The 24,453-nt window shown below is 33.2% G+C and overlaps 2 protein-coding genes across 4 annotated transcripts; one reads left to right on the top strand and one right to left on the bottom strand.

The window, feature by feature from the left end:
• Positions 1-355: 355 nt before the first annotated feature.
• On the top strand, positions 356-14,770 carry LOC105332201 (uncharacterized). 2 transcript variants are annotated; one of them, XM_011434708.4, is made up of 4 exons: positions 356-421; positions 7,871-11,597; positions 12,265-12,463; positions 12,731-14,770. In XM_011434708.4, exons 2-4 carry the CDS (start codon positions 7,941-7,943, stop codon positions 13,891-13,893), a joined length of 5,019 nt encoding a protein of 1,672 aa, XP_011433010.3. In that variant the 5' UTR covers positions 356-421; positions 7,871-7,940; the 3' UTR covers positions 13,894-14,770. The 2 variants fall into 2 exon arrangements, with proteins under 2 accessions (XP_011433010.3, XP_034318029.2); XM_034462138.2 differs by lacking the exon at positions 356-421 and adding an exon at positions 3,668-3,733.
• Positions 14,771-16,247: 1,477 nt separating this feature from the next.
• On the bottom strand, positions 16,248-24,380 carry LOC105331982 (protein NipSnap homolog 3A). Of its 2 annotated transcripts, none has more exons than XM_011434390.4 (6): positions 24,225-24,380; positions 20,201-20,420; positions 19,621-19,779; positions 19,187-19,297; positions 17,553-17,615; positions 16,248-17,228 (listed from the first exon to the last, which is right to left on the bottom strand). In XM_011434390.4, exons 1-6 carry the CDS (start codon positions 24,255-24,257, stop codon positions 17,167-17,169), a joined length of 648 nt encoding a protein of 215 aa, XP_011432692.3. In that variant the 5' UTR covers positions 24,258-24,380; the 3' UTR covers positions 16,248-17,166. The 2 variants fall into 2 exon arrangements, with proteins under 2 accessions (XP_011432692.3, XP_065934753.1); XM_066078681.1 differs by lacking the exon at positions 24,225-24,380 and adding an exon at positions 22,081-22,101.
• Between the last annotated feature and the right edge of the window lie 73 nt (positions 24,381-24,453).

Here is a 24,453-nt window from a genome sequence, read left to right on the forward strand (position 1 = left end):
GATAACAGATCATTGATTTTAAAATAAATAACCATCGACAAAATCAACTCCCGTCAGTTCTACAGTACTTTGATATTCGGTAAAGGATTTACTGTGTGAATTTAATCGGGGCAAAACAGAATAGGAGCGAACCATCTCGGGACAAAACATTTTTAGGTGCGAAACATCCCGTTATCCCCCCGCCCACCCTTCGATTATACACTTCGAGTAATGTTGATATTAAAGTTAAAACATTAAGTCAAAATGACACGTATACGCAATCGTAGTAAAAATATAATATATGATGCCTATATCGTTTTGTGCAAATATGATTTCTCAAAATAGATTGGCGCTCGCTGCATTGTTAGAGGAGTTCCGAAGACGTAAGAGACGTCTGCCGCCAAAGTTTGTATGATTTCTAAAACGAGGCCCAATATAGATGGTAAGTTGTCCTTTTAACACAAATACTTGTTTTTCGTGAAGCCTAAATATCTAAAAAAAAAAAAAATGTCCACCAAAAGACTTCATTGCCTATAAGGCGTCTCATTAAACACATCAAAGAGTCGAAGCTCGGCATGATTATTGATAAACACAAAAAAGTCGCAATCAGCAAACACCTAACGAAGAACTTTGCCCACAAAGCGAACACTTAATTTGTAAATGACCATCTTGATGATTTAAAATATATACATTATTGCAGTAAAGGTAACAACCAGCCATGTTAAATTATGGTCAAAGATAGCAATTAATCAGTTAATCTGTTTGTTGTATGGTCGAGGGTCCTAAATCGACAGGGTCCAAATTTCGACGGCGTTCGTCTTTTGTTTAAACCTCGTTCATTCTCACAGGAACATATATACTTGCAAATTTATATACATATAATCTAACTGTAGACTAATGCTCAATCAACCCAGTATTTATTAAAATGTGCCTCAAAGAATCAAGTAAGAATATATGAAGTTTCCAAACAAAAATGAGCAAAATTTAATCTGCCTTTACTTTGAATTCAAATCATTGTACTAGGATAAAAAAAAAAGAATATGATGAACCATATGATGGATCGTCTGCAAAGACAGAACATTCAGTAATAATGAAAATTTACTGACAAGGCTATTTAGTTAATAAAGTTGTCTTATCGACAAATTTGTACTTTGTCAATGTAAGTAATGAAATGTAGACAGGTTAATCAGCTATAATGTTAAAAAATCAAGCAATGAATGTTATTTATAATAAACAACTTGGATTTTCAATTTATTGCTCATTTACCGATAATTTGTAAAGAAGACCCATAGATTAAGACTGTCCAAATATGGACACACAAGGATACAGTTATGGCTTCGTGAAGCTGCAGATCATTAAACAGTTAAAAGCTGCATATCTACAGCTTAAATTCAAAACTTGGGCTATGAAGTGTCCCTCATAATACATTTCATAATTCATTTTTTCAAAATATATGTAGAATAATGTGAAACACATTACTCATAAGCTAGGAAAAGGTACCAGAGGTGGATCCAGCAATTTGTAAAAGGGGGGTTCTAATTGATGAAAATCAATACGTGCAAAATTCATTATTTGTCAACAAACAGGGACTTTTTGAACGTTTTCCATGCTTAAAATTAATAAACATTAATCTCGTCACTATCTATTTCATCATCAGAGTGCACTGCATTATTGATCGTTTTGCTGTTTTAAATTGGTTTAGGTAAGGAAGATTTGCATAATTTCTAGCCTTTAAAAAAACCCAAGTCTCCAGCATTGAGAGCATGCGTCTATTCTTAATAAAAAAGAAAACCAAAAATAATTCAGACTAATTATGACAAGCTATTATAAAAATGGATTTTTTGGTAATTTTTTTTATGTCTTTGATGTTTAAATTCTAAACTATTTATCAATTTTAATTTCTATTGATTGCCTTCTTGAATAAAGGTCTAAATGATAGGATATGACAAAAGAATGAGGATAATTTATCTGCTGAATAGATGGTACATGTGTACAACATAAAAATAAAACAGTCTAATGATATACTGATACAACAATGTTATAACAACTTAATAGCTGAAACTTTACATCTAAAATTTTGTAAAACCATATTGGGGTTGAATAAGAAAAGTATGAACCATGCTTCACTTTCTGAACTAGGAAGATTTCCTCTACATTATGATATTGTCAATAGATTACTAAAATATTGCTACAGATTAGAAAATTTAACAACAGAGTTTCCTGTATTAAAAGATGCATTTGTATGTAGTAAAGAACTTCATTTCGCCCAAAATACAACTTGGTATTCCTCTATTGAAAAGCTACTAAACATTCTTAATATTCAAAACATTATGACATATTCTAAAAAAGACTTTGTTACTTCTTTAAAACAATCTCAGACTAAAAAATATTTGATGGATTGGCAGTACTCAAATGAAACACTTAAAGATGGCAAACTTGTTACTTATTTATTTTTGAAAACTAACTTCAGACTGGAAAAGTATTTAACTATATTAAGACCTGAATACAGAAAGCCAATCTGTAGACTGCGGATATCAGCGCAAAGACTTTTTATTGAATCGGGCAGATATAATAACACACCTAGAACAGAACGAATATGCAAAAATTGTACACTTAATAAAATTGAAGATGAAGAACATTTTCTTATCCAATGCAGCAAATTTACAAAAGAAAGAGAGGAACTATTTGATTTAATTTCATCTAAAGCAAAACATTTTACTAGTTTAGAAGATAAACAAAAATTATTTTGGATTCTAAACTGTGAAGAATTAGATATATTAAACTCTGTTGGTAAATATTTACAAAAGGCATTGCCTTAATTTGTATTTCCTATTCAAATATTGGTTTTTTATTTTTCAATCATATGATAAACTATTTCAAATTTGTATGTGCATTTGTATCTTGACATATTTATGTATGGTGTTTAACATAAATATATAGAAGACACTATATTGAATGTATGGAAACATACATAATTATACATATATATATACATATATACTATTTAATTGTTCATGTCTGTCATAGTTCTTTAAATCATCCAGCTCTTTCCCTCTTGTATATGTTTATTGAATGTTTTATGTTCATTGGATGTTGTATGTCAACAGTCTTCATGTTGCCCCTTGAGGGCCCTTAATTGGTTAATAAAGAAATTGAAATTGTGTATTACAATGGTACAAGCAATTGTCGTCCCAGGGAACTTGATGTGACCTCTGTAATGGGTGCGCTACATCATCCTGTAGTAGTAGAGATGCGATCATATTTAGGAAAGTTTTCAAAAGTTGTGCATTTTCATATTAAATGGTATACGTATAAACCCTTTACACAGTATTTTTGTAACAGAGTTTCAGATTCTTGGAAGCAAAAAAAAAAAGGCTTTATTGTGTTTCATGTGGGTATGAAGGTAGCTAGCATTCCAGAAAAATAGCACAACTCACATAAGCGGGTCATGTAATTTTCTTTGTATTTTTCTTTGAATTTTCGTATAAATTTAAACGAAGTAAAACTCATCTATTATAATTACTTAAGTTAATTAACTCAAAATCAATTCAAAACAGTATGAACTGTAATTGATTTTTTTTTTTTAGAAATAGAGTAGAAAATACATTGTAGATATGTTATTATGAATCTGTGTTTTAAGCGATACTGCTTTAGTTTATGTATTTTTTTTTTATTTTCCACATGTTTAGGCAGTGTAGTAAACACCAGATGCTGAAGGGGAGTACTTTAAATCGATAAAAATCGGTTTTTTCATGTAAGAACAAAATTACAGTACACTCACTGTGTATGAAATTCTTCAAATAAGCAAATTTATTAGCATTTATTTGAGATAATTACAGTATTTATTATAAATGGGAAAAGATTGCCTTCAAATAGGCACAAGTTTTCAAAAAAATTCATATGTCCCAGAAAAAGGAGGGGGGGGGGGGGGGGGCGGCGGACCCCCAGAACCCCCCCCCCCCCCCCCCCCTCTGGATCCGCAAATGGGTACCCCATGTCAGTTTATATACAGTTATGGGTTTTACCCATTGTAAGTGGGATTGAATTATCATTCTGCCTTTGCGACAGTTATATCCCTTATTCTTACCTTGAACCAAGTTTCTAGGTCAAAACTCAAGGTCATAGCAGCCTCAGTGAATTTTTTTTTATCTCTTCTTGGCTTATGGCAAAGGGATGTGTATGCAGAGACAGTAAAAAAGTCAAGTACAGTTAGTGTACTGTTGTCATACAATATTTTCATACCCCAAAATTTTCCAATTCCTATTAGATATAGTAGATTCAAAATATGGCTGTAAAATATTGAATCCACCTCATATTTTAATTGCTATAGGAGAGGGGTTCAAAATAATATGACTGTGATATATTAAGCCCTCCTTCTATACCGGATCTGGATAAAATGAACCCCCTTTTGATTTTCATTGCCATTGAAGAGGAGATTCAAAATATTAAGGCAGCAACATATTGACCCCTCCTCTGATTTTCATTGCTTTTAGAGAGGGGGTTCAAATACTATGGCTGCTATATATTGAACCCCCTCCTATTTTCAATTCCATCTGAGGGGGGTTCATAAATGATCATGGCTGCGATATACTAAAGCCCCCTCTTATTTCCAATTCCCAATAGAGAGGGGATCCAAAATGGAGAGGGGATTTAAAATACCATGGCCCCGATATGTAATGAACCATACTCAGCTACTCTATATTTGGCCCAACACTATTTTGTCTCAACTTTGTACTGTTGATCTGCCTTAAACCTCAACCATACATAGATGAAGGAATGTCAAATGTTTATAAATTTCTTGTTAGATGATGGATGTCCAATGTTTTTAATCTAATCATCAATGGGCAAGATGTAAAAATACTTATTTATTTAAATATGTATATTTAAATACCTATGATGATGAAGGTTGATATTGTTTAATTCATATGGCTTATTTTGAACTGTTATGTGTATTATTTGTGAGACTGATTATATAGATTTGAATATATGATTTAATTTAGCTTAATTGAAATGACAAGCAGTACAAGCTAATCAGATCTATTGATGAATGAATTTTTTATCCCAAAAACTTAATTTAAAGAGTAAACTCTTACTCACTAGGTATTAATATAAAGGGGCTGCTTTGCTGGCATCCTACATGCAGCTAGCTAGCTCCCATGTCAAAGTGGAAGGCAATTGCTTGGCAGTTCCTTAGCAGTACTAGTTTTGTTATCTAAGCAGTTTCTTACCCTTAGCCTTCCATACTTTGGATTCCACTATATGTCTCATAATGTAAATATATAATATGATAAGACATACCGGTATACCAAGGTAAATTAAATTACAATCATTACCTAAGCTGCTTTGCTAGTTGTTTTTGAGAAGTTGTTATTTAAAATGTTTTCATGTTAGATATTCTATATACCTTTGACTGACCATTGTGGTCTCGCCCTACCTTAGGGTCAATTCCCATGCACACACTATATCAGATCTTATATATATATAAATTCAAGTGATCTAACCAGGCCATTATTAAAAGCTGTTCAATGAAAATTTATTTGAAATGTTTTATTTACCTGTCAGAAGAGAAATATATGTAATATATCCTTAGAACATATTAAATTCCATAAATTTACTTGAGTTAAATTGCCCAAACACACCATTTTCAGTGGTGAATATCACATGCACTCTTAACTGCTCCTCATGCCACTGAGATACATTCAAAATTTGCAACCAAACTTCCTGTTATCTCTGATCTTGATTCTGAGTGGTCAGTTTATCTGGCAGTGGCCAGTGCATGACCCTGATTTGTAACTGGTTGGAAATGAATTCTAGAATGATGCAAGTCCCATGTGAGGCGTGTTTTAAAATATAACTGCTTATACTGCAAAGACTGCTAAGAAAACTGCTAAGAATAACTGCTTATACTTTTACCTAGGCAGTTTTGACCTGCCACTAAAATCCTTACTGCTTTGAACTGCTTGAGAACTGCCAAATATTTTGAAAACTGCTTAAGGTCATTTTTAAATAATTATAAAATTAATATTTTTTATTGGAACTCTTTATTACGAGGAGATACAAAAAATATTTTTGAGGAACGTGTCGTCTGACTTTAAGAACTAGCTGCCTATCTACTGCTAAAATAGGCAGTTCACTTTGCCATGGGAGGGATCAGTTTAATGTCCATCAATCCTTCCGTCTATATGTGTCCATATTTTTCATTTCCACTTCTCCTCATGAACTACCGGGCCAATTTCAACTAAACTTGGCAAAAAGAATCTTTGAGTGATCGAAGGGTATCAAGTTTGTTTAAATGAAGAGCCATGTCTGCTTTCTAGTGGAGATAATTAGGAATTATTGAAAATTTATTAGTTCTATTTTCAAAATCTTATCCAAAACCATTTGCCCAGAAAAGCTGAAACTTGTGTTTTAGCATCCTCAGTTAGTGTGAATTCAAATTTGTTCAAACCATGATGGGGTGGGCCGACATTTGGAGGGGGGGGGGGGGGGGGGTTACCTAAAAATAATACAGGAAAAACTGAAAATTTTCTTCTCAAAACCATAAGTCAGAAAACCTTAAACTCAATTGTTTTGAAGCATCCTCAATTAGTGTAAATAATTTAATTTTTAATATAAATCATGATCAAGATAGGGTGGGGCAAAAAAGAAAAAAGGGGAATCAGATTTAAGATGGTATGGGACATTTGTCAATATTAATGTATATATATTAAAGTTCATTACAATTAAAATACTTTCACTGGTTTAGAATTTTCAATTTTTAACCAAAATATATATATGTTTAAATTGGAGCGTACGTTAATAATTTTAAAATTCCCAGCGGGATTCGAACACATAACTTAATACAGATTTGTGAATGCTCTAACCCACTGCGCTACCCTGTAAGGTGACAACATTGGGAAAGAAACTATTTATAGAAATACACTTGATTTTATTATTTATTTCAACAAATAGTACATCACAACATGGAAGTGTCCCATACCACCTTAACAGAAATCTTCAAAAAACTGGATTTTTAATTTTTATAAGGACTGCTAACGATAGCATTGTCTAGCCGCCTAACTAAAAGTCATTTTTTGAAAGTTGTCTAATCAAAGTTATTTTTTTATTATAATGTAAACATTTATATATATTTTCATTAAATATAAATGATTTGGTCAAACAAAGAGAGAAAACTTTGTATTTTGGGTTAAAAAAGCTCATTTCATAATAGGAAATAACGGAAATGTTTTTTAAAACATCTTTCCCCCGTGAAACAAAAATTCCTTTTAAGGGATTTAATTATTGTTATTTAGCATATTTTTACCAAAGGGTTTGTTGTTTCACAGGGGGGAACATAAGTCTACAGATCGAAATACATTCCAAAAAAAGAATTTTGCTTTGTAAATTTTTGAAAAATAATTAACAGATATATGAAATAAAATAAAATTTTACTTTAATATATATCGTAAATATGTTATTATTAAGTTTTTATGCACATATTGGCCGCTAAAAAACATTTTCCTCACTCATAGAGACCGATTTCAATGAAATTTTTTTAAGACCCCGCGTTAGCAAAACTTTTGTTTAAAGATAATTAATTTGATTACAAATTTTATTTTGATATGAATTGATTAGGATTTGATTATACTTTTTAGTAGAAAACTTAGTTTTTGAATATCTGACAGAAATTCCGAAATATTTGGATGTAAAATGTAGGCGGGAAACGGGCATTAGCGTTCACAGTGAGTTCTTTTACTTACTGTATTTAATGTGCAAGAATCCTGACATATGATTCTCAATTGTGTAAACTGTGACCCCATGACAATTCTTATGCCTAGGGTGTTTTCAGTTTCATGTAGGAAAATTTATGAAAATAATTTGATAACAAATGTGTGTTATTTAATCATTGCAGGTATATATTATGTTACAATGGGTGCTGAGGTGATACTATTCAGGATATACTAAAGTTCAGAAACATCAAAATGGAGAGAGGACTCTTTGAATTGTATGAAATGATGGACCAGATACCAGAATATGGTATGATGGGGAGAAGTAATGAAGAAGAACAAGCAAGTCTAACAAGAGGTTTCTTCGAAATTGAGAACATGCAACAGGAATTGGGAGCAAATTTTAATCAACCAAATAGATCGCAAGTTTTCAGCCTTGCTCCTTCATTGCTGCCTCAACGCGCTTTACACACGAGGACTCTAAGGTCATGCAGGAGATTCAGAGGTGAAAATAACTCTGTTTGGGGTTCCACCTCCACAGCATTTGAAAAAGTCACCTTCAGAAACCATCCTTCAGCTCCATATACCAGATATGGCCATCGAGTGCAGCAACATCATGACCATAGGATTATTCAGACTCTTAAATCCCATTCACAACAGATCATCAGGGATGGGAATGAATGTGATGTTTGGGGTTCCACCAACTTTGAAAAGGCTACCATCAAAAATCATCCTTCAGCTCCATATACCAAATATGGTCATCACATGCATCAGCATCATAATCATCGTATTTTGCATTCTCCTAAGTCCCAATCACAGCAGATCAATAAACATTCGAGCAGATCTTATCCTATTGCACAGTTACCAAACCAAGTAGGATGCACTCAGTTGAAATCAGCGAGGGTTTGTAAACATTCTCAACAACCTTGTAGAGGTTTGACCAGTGGCAGTTTGTCATCAGATGCACTACTAAAAGGAATACCTTTAAGAAATGCCCCAACTGCTCCTTCTCCTTATATTACTCAGATAAAGCACAATGAAAAGACAAGCAGATACATTTCACAACTCACCAATAAAGCCATCAGTCTGAAAAAGAGGGAATGTTTTGGTAATGCACATGAAGACAATAGCATTCAGACCAAAACAGAAGTAGATGACAACCAATTTGTGGACAAGACTTCTTTTGAGAGCTGTTTTGAGAATTTTTTACCAAATATTATGTATGATGACAGTAGTGCTACAAGCTCCCCTGAGCAGCAGTACACTTTCAGAACAGCTTGCCTAAAGCCTAGAGTAGGATATGATGCTTCAAAGCATTCAACCAAGTTGAACAGCTTGAAAAATGAACCTGCATTCATGGATACAGTCTCAATACCATCAGAGGACAAAAATGAGGGAAATAATTGCCCAGGAATTGGTTTAGAAGTGCTTAATTATCTTACAACTTGTCCTACTTCACCAGAAATAGACACTTTTCTTAAAGAGGACAGTTTGCAGAGTTCAGATAAGTTGACAGATAAACAAGATGTGATGCATCAAGAGCCACCTAAATTCTCCAGATGTCTGTCATTGCCTCAAACTGAAGAATTGATGGATGTGAATACTCTTGCAGAAAACAAGTATACTGAGGATGAATTTGAAGATGGTCTCAAAATGGATGTTTCATTTAGTTTTATGGAAAAGGGTGGATACCATCCTATTGCTTTGCCATTGGGATGTCACATACTTGAGGATGACAGTGCTTCTAGTGAAAATGAACTTGAAGATGGTTCTGTTCTTGAGAAAAGAATGACTAAAATGGGCAGAGATGAATTTAATCTGAATGAAGACAACTCCTCCACATTCATGCCTTGGATTGTCATACCACTGGATGAAATACCAAGAGTAAACTATTTGGACTATGTTGATTTTCTCAATCCACGTGATCCAAGACTCCGAAAGCCAGTGATGGAGGATTCATTGAGCATAGAAGCCATTGACTTTATAAATGAGAAACCAATAAAAGTACCAGTATCAACAGAGGGCGATACATTGTATGATGACCAAGTTCTTCCTAATGTAGAAACCATTCATTTTGAAAACATGGAAAGTCTTGTAGAAGAGGCAGAGTATTCAACACAAAAGCAATCCCAGAACCATGAAAATATGTTTGATGCTCTGAACTTTTCATTTTCTGACTCGTATTTACAGAAAAATGTAGGTTCGTTTGATTTTTCAGACAAGTTCCTTGACTCTTTAACAAAAGATCCTGAGACTTGTGAAGCAAATGAAGGGCTTATGAAACAAAACAATGTGGATTCAGAATCTGGAAAATCAAGTCTACCAACCTTTGACACAAACAGAATCTCTGGGACTTCCGAGATTGAAAAGAATTTGACAGGTATCCCTTCACTAGGAAAATCTCCAGCAGAGAACACTTTAACCAACACTGGCAGTATAAACCAATGTTTGCAAGAAAAAATGGGTGAAGATGAAACTGCAGATAATGGGACATCTTCAGTTTCCCCAAAGACCAAAAAATTACCCCATTCCACTCTCCAGTTGTTGAAAGAGTCATTTGAATTTTTGAAGGATCAGAGCTTGTCTAGAAGAAGAATCAGAAGACTTAGAAGAGTCTCTACTGCTCTAAGAGTTGCAGACTTTGCCCTACCTACATATCTTGAAGAGTTTTATGTGGAAAATGAATCTTGTAATTACACAGAACAGTCTGAAAATTTTCCCAAAAAGGATAAACTGAAGTTGGTTATAAAAGACTCTGAACCCAATGAGAGAGGGAACTTTGATGATAACCTGAAGGGCAGACCAGTTACACCAAGAAGATCAAAAAGAGTGGCACACAAGAACATAGATTATAGTACACAGAAACCGCAGGGAAAAAGAGAGAGAAATGGTAAAGGGAAACCTCAGCAAACTGTACAAGATAGCCCACAAGTAGATCATGGAAAGCATTCATCTTTAGAGAAAAATCCTCCAATTTATGGGGATGAGAACACCAGGTCAGATAATGCAAATGAAAAAGAGCTAGTTATACAATTTTCAGGCAAGAAGTACAAGTGCAGTAAAGGAATTCTAACTCCCATTGACAGTGAAAAGTCTCAGAAAGGCTGTCATCTAAGTGAAAACTATGACAAAAATGAGTCCAAAACTCAACACATTGCAAAAATGAAAAATTTAGTAGTAAAGAGGACATTGGAAAACAAGGACTCTGAATCATTTAATATGAAGTCATCTTGTGAAAAACTAGAATCGTCTCAGCCGAAAGTACTGGTTCAAAATTGTTTACAAGAGATTGCTTTGTCTGCAGGAACATCCTCTAAGAAAAGTCTAAGGAAATCAAGCAAAGTCCACATCATTAAAAAAACAACCACAGTGAAAAAAGAGTTGTTTCCCAAAAAGAATAAAAACAAGTGTAACTCAAAGGAAACTCCAGAATCTTTGGGCTTAAAAATTCAAAAGGAAAGTCTAACAGCTAAGAAGAATGGCAATTCTGTTAATAAAAAGAAGGTGCCAATTTCTTTGAATCAGACTCCATCATCTAAGAGAAGCACTAAGGCAAAAGCTGTCAAAGAGAAAAGAGCTGCATGTGCCTTAAGTCGCAATGGGAATGCCTCTAATTCCAAGAAAGAATACACTGCCTCCAATATTGGAAAACGAACAAATTGTGAACTGCAAAGAAAATATGTTAAGCCTATCATAAAAGTTCACCAAGGTCTGCGCAATACGAGTCTCAAAGAATTCAAAGAAAAACAGAAAGGCAAGAAAAAGAATATTATTGTTTCAAAGAAAACAGCTTCTCTGAAAGCATTTTCATGTCCAAATTGTGAAAAGCGATTTAGCAAAGCATCCCAAATTCATAAGCATATTAAAGAAGACCATCAGTGCTCACAGTGTGAGGAACTTTGTGTTTCAAAGGTAAGTACAGTTCCAATAAATTTAAGATTATACAGTTATTTTTATGGCCCCCTTTGAAGAAGAGAGGAGGGCATATTGCTTTGCTGCTGTCTGTCTTTTTGTCTGTCGGTCAGTTGGTCCGCCATAGTTTCCATTCATTTTCTTTGCAGAGGTTGCAGATATTGAAATAAAATTTGGTATACAGCTAGATTAATCATAATATTATCTACTAGGTCATGTTCGATTTTGGATACAATCGTGCAATTTTCGACAAGTTATGTCCCTTGGACTTAGACAAATTCCAATTTTTTGCAGTTTCTGTTCATTTTCTTCATTGATGTTTCCAAGGGAAGGGGCATAAGTGTTTCATAAACATCTCTTAATTTATAAAGATTCAGCAGCCATGTGCAGTGTGCAGTCACATAGTAACTACCATAGTATATATTATAGAACCATTTTAACAGGAGCTTGGACTTTGGGTATAGTTATGACAAACAGCAATGTGAGGATTTTCTTATGAGTTGGATTCTCAATTTAGATACAACTCAAATGTTCATAATCAAATAAATTTTTGATAAATTATTCCTTTACAAAATTAACACTACTTAAAAAAAATTATTAGTCAAGTAATAGTATTTTGTCTTCCAAGATTTTTTGGGTAATTTTCTTGTTCATGTGTTCTTTTTAGACTGCAAAGCAAACACATTTCTACTACTGCCATGCTGCAGAAGTCCATGTTTGCCTGACATGTCAAAAGAGATACAGCCAACCTTACCATCTACGGAAGCATTTTGAAACTCAGTCTCACAAAGAGCTCATCGGATGTCTGCTGAAGGAGATTAAAAAAATCAAGGGAGGGAAGTCTGTAGTGTCAAAAAGGCTGTCTGGTGAGTTTAGATCAACATCTTAACAGCTAGATCTTATTTCTACATGATTTTAAGGCAGGAGCCGGCCTTTTTGTACAATACATAAGATACATGTACACGTATATACCCAGTACCCATATACATGTGTACATGTAAATCACAATTCATGATCAATTCATATAGAACTCTTCCCAATTGCTTCATGTAGTTTTCAACCGTGCTCTTACTGCATCTTTGCTGAAATTTTGTATATTCTGACACCTGTTAAATTTTGTTCATCAATTTCAGTTGAGGATAATCCTTCAAAATCAACAACATTACCATATAAAGGCTTGGATCACACCTCAGATCAGGCCGTGGAAAAGTATGACTATTTTGCAAAGGTAAGATCTAAAAGGAAGCAGAAATTCATGGAAATGGAGAGCAGCTTTTTTGATCAGAATCCAGATCTTCTTGAACTTGTACACAAGATAGATTATGTGGATGGTCAGAGCAACATTGTAAAGCACTATCTTTACAAAGACCCGGATCTTGCTGAAATCCAGTCTCAGGTGAAAGAAGAATCTCATGACAGCTTTTATGAAGAGATTGAAATTATCAACGAGTACAGCATTACTAGCCACTGTGAGAATTTCCTTGAGGACACAGGCCGCCATTTTGCTATTAGTGACAGAAAAAGAGCATTTGAAAACAGATACAGTGAAGCAAGCACATTTAGTGAATACTCAGAACAAGATTCAGCTTATAGCAGTTCTTGCTATCCAAATAATCAGTACCAAGATTTTGATCCCTTTAACACCGTTGGTTACAAAGAGACACAATCAGGCTCTGCAGTGTCCGGATGGTTTTCTGCAGCAATGGATGCAATTGAACAAAGAAACCTAGAAGATGACTCCTCCTACTCCACATATCTTGGAGTAGTCGGCAGTGATTCGGAACACATACCTGCTAAAAATCCAACAACACTGCAGACGTTTAATGAAACATGTCAGAAAACTCCATCTGAAGGTTCATATACCAGTCAAGGTTCAATGGCTGCTTCAAGGTCAAATCTGCTAAACCAGTATCTCTTGGATTCTCAGAGCAGTTTTCTTCTCAATGAGCAAGAGTTGTCCCATTTCGATCCTGAAAGGAATGCTTCAGTCATTCCACTTTCCATTGCTGCTAAAGCTGATCAAGCCAGTGCATATAGCACTGATTTGTCATCTTATTCTGCTGGGTATGATTTCATGCAGAATCCTACAGTAAATACTACATGTACTGATGAGAAAAAGAATATGTTACTTGATGTTGCCAAAAGCCTTATTCTTCTGTCCAACCCAGAACCATCTCCAAATGTGGATTATATATCAACTACAGGTAACTCTACTTTTGTCAAACCAGAAGATGACGTCCAGAGAGAATGGGAATCCATTTGCTCAGAAATTGAAAAAGATGTTGGGGACTACTAGAGAGGTTTTTGTAAGAACAATGACTTTGAAGTCTGTTTGAGCTTGTAGTAACACTGTACATTTACTTTTAAACTTTTTGTGATTATTTTGTACGAGTGTTGAAATCAAACTGTGTGACACTGCTTACAAAATTAATGTACATCAATACTGTCACTGCTGTTAGTTGATTTTAAATTATTATGAGATACTGATGGAAAGAAAACAAGAATTTTTACTTACAGTTGTCAGTTGATATGCAAAGAATTACAAAGCAAGCAAATGTACATCATTAACCTGATTATCCTTTTTTCCTCAAAAGTAGAAACCAAGGAAAATAAAGAAAATACCGCAGTTGATTTATTCCTATAAGAGTCAGAATTTAGAAGCGATGTTAAGTTTGAATTCTTTAAATAGCCCAGAAAATATATAACTCATTTATGATTGAGAAATAGATGGATATGCACTAAGGGTTATCATTTTGCAATATCAGTTTGACTTTCTGGTGTTCAGAATTTTCTTGTGTTTAAAAACTAGAATAGCTGTTTTTGAAAGTTTACAATTTTTTTTTAAAAAACAATTTTTATGGAAGATACATTCTGTTTTTATGTTAATTTGCTTGAGTTGCAAATTGCAGTTATAGATATTTTTAAATTTAATAAAGGAATATTCACCCTTTATATGTTGAAGAATATTAGTGCTAACTTTTACAATTTATTAAGTACACTGTATTTGGTGTATTTTCATGTTTTGTAATATTGTTTGAATTGTTATTATATTCTGCATTAATTGTGATTTTTTTTCTAGTCATCCAGTTTGTTATTACAAATGTCATCTGGAAATGACATTGTATTTTTTTTTTATAATGAAAATGTTTTGAATAAAAAGTAGTCTTATCGACTGGAATTTTTTTTAATAGCGTATTTTGGGCATCTTAAGATCATGAAAGTGATGATGGAGTTGTTTATACAGTTGAAGAAAATTCATTTAATTTAAAAAGTAAATAACTAACAAGGAATTCATCATGATGGTATATCAATCTGCTTTCTTAAATCAGTTGAAAATTGGCAAATCACAGCCTATATAAAGAATACTGATCGAGGGAACAAGAGGTACTGTGAGCAAGCTCACAAATGAAACCCCCTGATAAAAAAAAAATTTTTTTTGGCTGTATTGCACAGATACAAACTGGCTGGGGTATAGGAGTGAAAACAGAAAATTTGGGCAAGCATATAATGTTATGAAATAGTAACGGCAGTTTCAATATGAGCAGCAACTTGGTAAATATAATGATTTACAAAAGTTGTGGAGTTGACCTAAGGGTGTGTCATGAGTTTGACCCAAGGTCGTTTGGACAAGTGCAAGGTCACTAGAAAGAGTGCATAATTTTTGTCTGGTCTTATCTTTCTTATGGAGAAACATTGGAAGTTATAATCCTACCATACATCATACTGTATATCACACAAAGTTGCTAGTGACATGAGGGTGTGTCATGATCTAGATTCAAAGTCATTTGGGCAAGTTCAAGGTCACTGGAAGAAAAATTTCTTAGCTTGAATTGTGTCTGCTCTATAGCTTTATATATATATATATATATATATATAAAAAACTTAGGAAGTTCCTACTTCACATAATGATTGCTTATGACCTGACAGTGTGTCATGAAGGTCCAAGGTCATTTTTGCAAGTTTAAGGTCATAGTCATAAATGCAAAATTCCTGTCTGAGCCGTATCTTGTAATGGAAAATGATAAGAATCTTTGTACTTCACACAAAGATTGCTTAATTATGACCTTCAAATATGTTCTTACCTTAAACTTTGGTCATTTTTGTAAGTTTATGGTCACAATATGAAAATTAGTGCATCCATTTCTTTCCAATAGAGAAATACCCGGAACTTGAGTAAATTTTCTTAGTGGGGGTATCATTTGTAAGCTTGCTAACAGCATCTTTATTGTAAAAGTTTATTTTCAAGTATCCTTAGTAGGTACTACTTCTAAATTTATCTCAGGAGCTGATATTTAATTCATCTCGAAATCTCTAAGCTGATATGAAGTTTATATATCCGATCATATTAAGTTTATCTCTGAGGCTAATATCTTTCTTTCCAAAACTATTAGATACTTTCATGGATTGGAACAAAATTTATTTTTTACATGCATGCTTGGAGGCAATATCCATAGTAACCCTTTGAGGCTGATATTACTCACTAGAGGCTGAAATCACCTTCTTTTGAAAACATCAGATGCATATTTGATGCCTAGCTTGATAACACATTTATATGGGAATCACTCGGACACACTTATCAAGTTAATCTTATATTTCTGACAAAACTGAAACTTAATAAAAATTGCAAGAAAAAGAGAAAAAAAACATCACTGAAGTATCAGCATAAAATATTTATTTCTTTAACGTGTCTTAACATTTGTATACTAAATGTAACTAGCACCATACATGTACATAATACGAAGAAAAAGTAACAAAAAACTTTGGTTTATGAACTGCTGAATGCTGATCTGTAAAATACACACAATTGAAATTAGAGAAATGAAGAAAAAAATGACTGACTAGTTTGGTTTTAGCATATCTTGGATTTAGATAGTGATTTGTACATAAATTTATTCTAATTTATCTCTAGTGAACACACTTATAATTGAACACGATCTAGAAAACAAGTTGGGTAAAACTAAATAAAAACTGCTGGCAATACATGTATAGAGCATAAAAATTATACATGAACCGGTATCAAAAACCCACATCAAGTGCTTGCTGACAATGGGCCAACTTGCTGAACTCTCTTTGGTTTCATAAATATTTTATTAATGGTATTTTTCATCCACAAATGAAAATGCAAAACTATCAATTTTGGTGGAATGTTTTCAATGCAAACATGCCAAATGCCAATGTTCATGATCACTTGTTTGCATAAACATGTCAGATTGCTGAAATTTCCTTCACGAAAGTTTGAAATATATGTCCCTTGGAAATAAGTATAAATTGTTCATGAGAACAAAGAAAGTTTAACCTGTTGGTTCACAGTCCGTATGCAATAGTTTCAGAAGATGAATATACTTTTTACATATAACATGTACATAATAATGGTTACATGTGTACTACCATAGATCTGACTACAAACAATAAATGTATATATATAACAACCACTGTTTAAACTGGTTTCAGAATGGGTATATACAATGTCATGCACTTAGCATCAAGTTTAAGTCCACATTCTCCCTACCTATCATGACATTGATTAAATGAGCTGAATCCTTTGTGAGGGTGGCAGTACACTTCTAAGCTACTTCATTGGGGACCAGGGTGTAGGCAAGAGGAGTCTGCTTTTGGTGCTATGCGTACCATCTATACAAAATACACATAACAATTACCGGGTATTATAACAAACATAAAAGCTTTCATAAAATTAATCAAAACATTACAAGTTTAGTTGTACATTGCAACTTGCTTGATGGAAACCATAAATGCACATATATACAGATGCCTCAAAATTAGTTAAAATAATGTAAGTATTATATTACACTCTTACCAATGAATATAGGTCTACTTTTCCTTGTATGGTAATTCGTTTAAGAAAATGATTTATTCAGAATATCAAACCCTTATAAACCTGTAAGAATGTGAATAACCTTGATAAGAAATGACTTTACAGACAGCATCAATACTTACATGTTCCTAAATCAGCACTGGAAACTAATGCATCCAGGGATTTGTGGTACCAAAGTTGGTATGCTGTAATCAAGATAATTATTTGATATATCATTTACATGAATATCATGATCCCATCCAATCTTGGTAAAATTTTGTATCATATCCAGGGTTGTCTGTAAGACCCGGGAAGCGGGCCTGCCTATAATGACATATTATTAACTATAGTCTGTCCCAAGTTATTGCTTCCATCAATTTTTGATGATTCTTAATAAAAATACACATACCTGTGAAAGAAATACAATTGAAATCGATGAAAGGGAATATATCCAAAATATCTTCATTGAACAATTCCCTTTTCACTCATAAAAGTTCACAGGAACAAAAACAATTTTCTTACGGAGATTTATAATGGGAAATGTTTTCTCCATTCGAATTACATTTTTTAGCGTTATCATCCAGGCTTAATAATGGCTGATGCAATGCAAAATCTCCATAGACTTTCAATTTTGGGATGTGTATTGAAACCTGAAGCGGTAGAGGGGGCGTTTTGAAACAGATAATCTTGACATTTTTCATATTAGTGGATGAACGTAGTTTGAGCACAAAGGTATTTACTATTATTGAAATATCAAACAAAAAGTGGTGGAAGCAAAAACTCGGGACAAAGTATAGCTATTATTGCATTTCAAACACAATCTGCTAGAAGCTAGACCTCCATACCCCCTTCTACTTTTTTATTCCTTCCTTCTACTTCAATTTTTAGAGACAACCCTGATATCATAGGAAACCGTAATATAAGGGTTTTATGTTGTTTTATATATTACATGTAATACAGGAATCTGGATATGTATATTTTTTTTCTATCTCAGTATTTTTAAAACAGGGACCAGGAAATCAATATATCATATAAAAGCTATTAAATAGAAAGCGAATTAGAATGTAAAGAGATGGTCATAGAGGTGTAGTTCAGATTTTGAAAAGAAAGAGAACTCAATTGTAAATCTTAAATTAAAATTTCATTAAAGAAAATTATATTAAAGACTATCATTGATATGCAGATGATACACATATATATGTAAACATGGTAAATGTTTTTTAATAATGAATAATGGATAAAATAGAGCTGCCAATGACCCTCATGGACCTTACATTGTGCATGTTTTAATAAATGAAGAGGTTAAGCAATTGAACGTGTACATCTACTGATACGTGTGAAGCTACAAGTATGTTTACATGTACAGGTACCAATATTTGGAGTATGCTTAATAAACTGTACGTGTAAGCAAACCTGTAAAATAATTAGATTTAACATTTCCAACATATTCAGTTACACTCCCTGGTTATGAAAAAATTCAATGAATTTGATGAAACCCAAAGCAGACTTCTTCAATATATATCATGTGCTTTACATAAAACAATGTTTGATATACACAAAGTCTATCTTTTTATTAAAAAATGCTACAAGTTTTAATATCTGTGTACTTTTAGTTCTACAAATTTTGTACAACTTGTAGAATTACACTGTATGCAGAAATTATGACGTAATACACATAAAATTAGGGGATTACCCTATTTACACATACACGTACATGTTCAAATGCTTAACCTCTCTAACGAATCAATAAGTTATACATGTTTAATGGTATACACACATGTATTGAGGGATCCAATGAGAGTTGAGAAGGTTCCCAGCAATTGACCATCCCCCTTGGTATTAGGAAGTTCTTTTAACGGTTTTTCAGTGCAACAGATTTCATAGACACCTAAAACATACAAAATTGACAATCAAATAATAATATGGCTCTCCAATGCAATTTCAACATTTTCAACACGTCTTCTCAAGTAAAACAGATGAAAGACAAGTAGATTGTACATGTATCTAGTTTAAAAAAAAAGCCAACACAAATCTTTATAAATATAAACAATAACATAAAATACATATTAGTTTTATTGCTTCTAGAGATCAATGGAATCAATATTGAAAGCATCAGAATAGATGTCAATCTTGAAAAATGCAGATTGAAGAAAAATTTTAGTCTGACATGGCAAATAATATTCAATATGTAAAAAACAAGATTGTGCCCACCCCCTGTGTTTGTCTGCTCTAGGCTGCTCTTGCTGTCCAGCTTGAGGAGGACATTCTCCAAACGTTCCATCATGGGAAAGACTTTGGAGATGTATTTTGACGACCATTCCTGGTCACCTGTCATAGCTTGTCTTACCTTGGCTCGATGCTGAAGGTTATCTGTGTGAAGAAACACAAAACAAAGCAAGAGTTATTATCTAAAATAGTGGTAGTATTTAATACTATTTAAACAAGAAATATTTATGCGGTCTAAATTTTGTGTGTTCATCTTATTTTAAAGACAAGAATTTGCTGATTTTGGAGTAAATGTACTACTTCTATTAAGGCTTAAACCCATTTCAAGGATGTATATGACCCTCTCTGCCTCTATAAACTTACACTCCTGGCCAATTGATTTTGAGATTAAACTGTTGGCCATAATACCTATAAATTAATCATGATTTATTAATGAATCTATGAAATTACCTTCACAATAATTTTTACAGTAATTATTGGGAACATCCATTAAAATTACATGTATATATACACTTTGTACAAAACATTAGCCATGAAGATTTCTAGAAAGCCAGGAAATAATTACCATATTCCCATATGTGAACCATATCAAAGATTCCTCCTATTTCACTAGTCCAGTACCCTACCAGCTTGGAATGGTTGGTTCTTAAATGCATGTATTCTACAGATAGGTCATAAAACTCTTTGAAATTCTTGGGTTTAATGCTGTAGGTCCTCAGCTCATAGACTTTGTCATTATGTAGACTGCGGATGCTTGAGGCTTGGGCAAAAGACCTTGCAATGACCTGGAAAATAATGAGAATAAATGTATTATTTTTTTGTACTGTATACACAATTTAAAGTTATTTTCACCCTGTGTCATTTTCGTCCTTCTACACTTGCAAACTTTTTCATCCCAGTAACAATTTACTCTCACTTAAATTACTTAATCTTCCTTCCAGCGATATCTTATATGATCATGTCTGTTGCATGAAGTTCCTTCTGGCTGATTCAATGTGATGTTTATAGTATAACCCATTCTCAATTTGATGTGCAATGGTCCGAGATCAGAAGTGTTAAACTGAAAATGTTTGGGATCCTCGATACACAAATCTGTAACACAACATCTGTTGGCACCACAATATGTAAAATCTTTAGCCAGATTATCAACCAGTTACTATACACATCTGAATCAACTTTAGCCTGTAGGCATTCACTGTTTTGTCTGAAAACACACACACTTAATCTATCGTCGTCCTTGTAATTACAGATACTGGTAGGTGGTATAAAATCAGAGATTTGTTCATGTACACTGTCACATTCAGTATAATCATTTATATTTACATTTTGAACTGTCTTCGTCTGTGATAACATTACAAATCAATTTTCAACCCTAAAACCTAATAACTTCATAAAACATGAGTGACACAAAATGGGTGTGTCTTATACATGTAGTATAACTGAAAAATGTTATTGGCTGTGCTGCATAGTAATACATAGCATTTGCTAATTAAAAAAAAATTGTGGTTTAAAATAATGTTTTAAAGTGTACAAATCGGGAATAATATAGATATAAGTAATAAGGAATCATTCTTTGAATAAGAGGTGATAATTTCGGTCGGAGGGTAGACAAATTTATCATAAAGCCCTTTGGGCTTCATTGGATTTGACCACGCCCCGACTGAAATTATCACCTCATAATACTCAGAGAATGATTCCTTATTATTTAAAACACTGAGCACCTACTATTCAAATATCTGACAACCATTACTTTACTGACAATCATTACTTTACTGACAATCATTACTTTACTGACAATCATTACTTTACTGGCAATCATTTCATTACTTTACCTTTCTTGCAATATTTAGCAATTTGGTTCTCTAATTCATAGAAAATATCACAGATATATTGCTTGAAAAATGAGGATTTATCAGGCGGAATATACCGGTAGATACAACAAATGTATAAAACATTCATTTGACTCTTAGACTATAATATTACATCACCGTTTATCTTAAGCCAGCAAACTGTGTCAAAAATAGTATCAGATACATAAACCCATCCCCCTCCTTGCTTAGATCTAGAAAGAGATCTTGGTATAAATTAAATCTACATGTACAACCCAGTACATCCAAATCAAATTCATTCTCTATCCAACATGTTCAAAAATCCTCCAATCTTTTTTGTTTAAAAAATAGACATTACTTTTTAATTCATATTTTATTTGAAAGCAATGCATAAATTTAAAATAATAGAGTTAAATAGTTAAAATACTTCATACTGAGAAATTATCTTGAGAAATAAGAAAAGTAGAAAATACAAAGTTAATATTCTCTTTACACAAGTCAAATGGTCAGACATCAAAATGATGTACATGTACCGGTATATTTATAGAATCAAAATAACAAAAAATGCAGCTGTATTAAATCTGTCTCAAGATTATTATAAGATATTCATAAATACCTCCATCTTTGCTAGCCAAGGGTCTCTGATCTGCAGGACCGACACGGATCAGAAACCCTTGGCTAGAGAAGATGAAATACCTCAGGGTCAAACAATATTTATTTTGTACCAGAATGAAAATTTGTTTACACGTTTTGGGATTTGAATTTCCCAGCCCTATCTCTCTAACTTGTTTGTTTAAAGAAAGCGGCTTTAAATAGACAGGTGATTGGGGTTGCAAATGCTATAAAATAAGGTCTGGATGATAATTAACATTTGAAAATTGTGTGAGGTGTTCCATATTTAAGGAAGATAAATCGTTCTCAATAAAATATCTGCTTTCCATTATTGTGAAAATCTTTAAGTAAAAAAAAAATAGATGAAGTTTTAATAAATGATTTCAATTGTATTTCTTTTAAATTAGCATATAAATGTATTTTTTGATAAGATCTGTCAAAATACACTGTATGATGGAAACGGTAAATTGAGACTGACTATAGTCTAGTAAATCAGGGATCAAACAAGGGACAGGAATGTACAAGGCATTATATATCTCTTACTTCGAGCAATAAATATTATGTTAATTAAGAACTATTAATATTTCAAATATTGCTGAAATATTTATTTTTTGCTTGCATGTATACAGACTTAACAGACTTAACAATGCATTTCAAAACATATGCTTTTAAATCTGTTAACACAAAAGGTATAGGTTTCTAAATTAAGCACTTTTTAAAAATAAAAAAATTTCATTCTTTTTATACACAACTCATGTAAGTGAAGTTTAGACCTATAATCCTATCATGGGTCAAAATTTGTGGTTTTCACAAAAAACTTCCCACTTTGTTCATAATTGTCATTGATATGATTGAATTATTTTAAGAAATTTTATATGTATAAATCTCTTCAGATATTAAACGACAAAATTTATACATAATTTTCTTGCCCTGAACAAATAAATTCAAATTACAATATCACTAGAAACTAAGCACAGTCAGAGATTGTTTCAGATTAATTAATTTGCTATGACGAGAATATAAACGTAGACCAGTAGGAAACTATTAACATGATTAAGGAGAAAAGTAAAAATATAAATCTACATGTATATTTGTTGATGGTCAGATAATATGTACTGTTGCACAATTTGTTTTAATTCTCTTATAATAGTCATTTAAATACTGTGGAATCATTTAAATTCATGGGGCCAATTTTCATGGACTGTGGGTTTTTTCCTAATTTATGGGGATGTAATTTCATGGATGCCTTGGTTTTCAGTTTCAATAACATGTGGAGATAACCATACCTGTTAACCCTCCCGCATTGGGTGGGAGACTCCCGCAAAACGTCCTAAAAATCTAAGATCTCCCCGTCTAACCTATCTCCCGCGCGGGAGACAAATTTCTCCCGCGATCGTATTTGTCTTCCCCATACCCCCCCTCCCACTCCCAAATCTGAATCTTTACATGCAAATTACAACAACCATTGCGGGTTTTTCTCTGATTTTGAGCTAAAAAGAGATCATAACTCTAATTTGCTTTCGTTGAGGGTGTAAATTCGTGGGGGAGATCTACCCACGAATACCAGTGTACGAAATTTGAGCCACCATGAGTTCTAATGATTCCACAGTATACAAGGAATTTGACAGGCATATATGTATGTACTCATCCTAGTTTTAAATAACAAGGGGCCAATGCTCTTGGGCCAATTATATTAATGAGATTACTCAGAGTTCAAACAAAACAAACAATATATGAGACAGGCCAGACCGTGATGATGAAAGGACATCTACTGATCTAGTCCCATTATAGGCTTCATCCACAGAGGCATCGTATCCCCTCTACACTCTATGATATATATATAAATAATACACCACACCTTGTGTATTATTTATATTTATGTCATAGCATAGGCGTCAGAACTGGGGGGGGGGGCTAAGCCCCCCCCCCCCCTTTTTTGCAAAGTTAGACCTAACCATTAGGGACATAGCATCATAGAGGGTTCAGCCCCCCCCCCCCCACTTTTTCTCGCAGCAATTTCATGATTTGGGGGGGGGGGGGAATTTTTGGTAGGTAAGATTTTTTTATGGAAGTATAGGTATAACGTTACTCCCTCTTGTATATCTTTTGAACATCTATCTTGTAAATTATGCATAACATAATACATACTTTTCCGTTCTTAAGCAATGCATTTGCTGCCATTTTCTTCCGTAGGCTTTTGATTCAAACTTTTTACTTTTGGCTGAAGCCAGTAGGGGCTAGTTGGCAGGAAAATAGGTCAAGGTACTTCTTTTCGGAACTCTTCAAACATTTTTAGTGTGTTAGGTAAACTCTAGAAGTATTCCGATGTATTCTTGCCAACTGCAAGAACGGATTTTCTTACGTGAAATTTTATTGG

Source organism: Magallana gigas, chromosome 3 (genome assembly GCF_963853765.1).
Source record: "Magallana gigas chromosome 3, xbMagGiga1.1, whole genome shotgun sequence".
Taxonomy (NCBI): domain Eukaryota; kingdom Metazoa; phylum Mollusca; class Bivalvia; order Ostreida; family Ostreidae; genus Magallana; species Magallana gigas.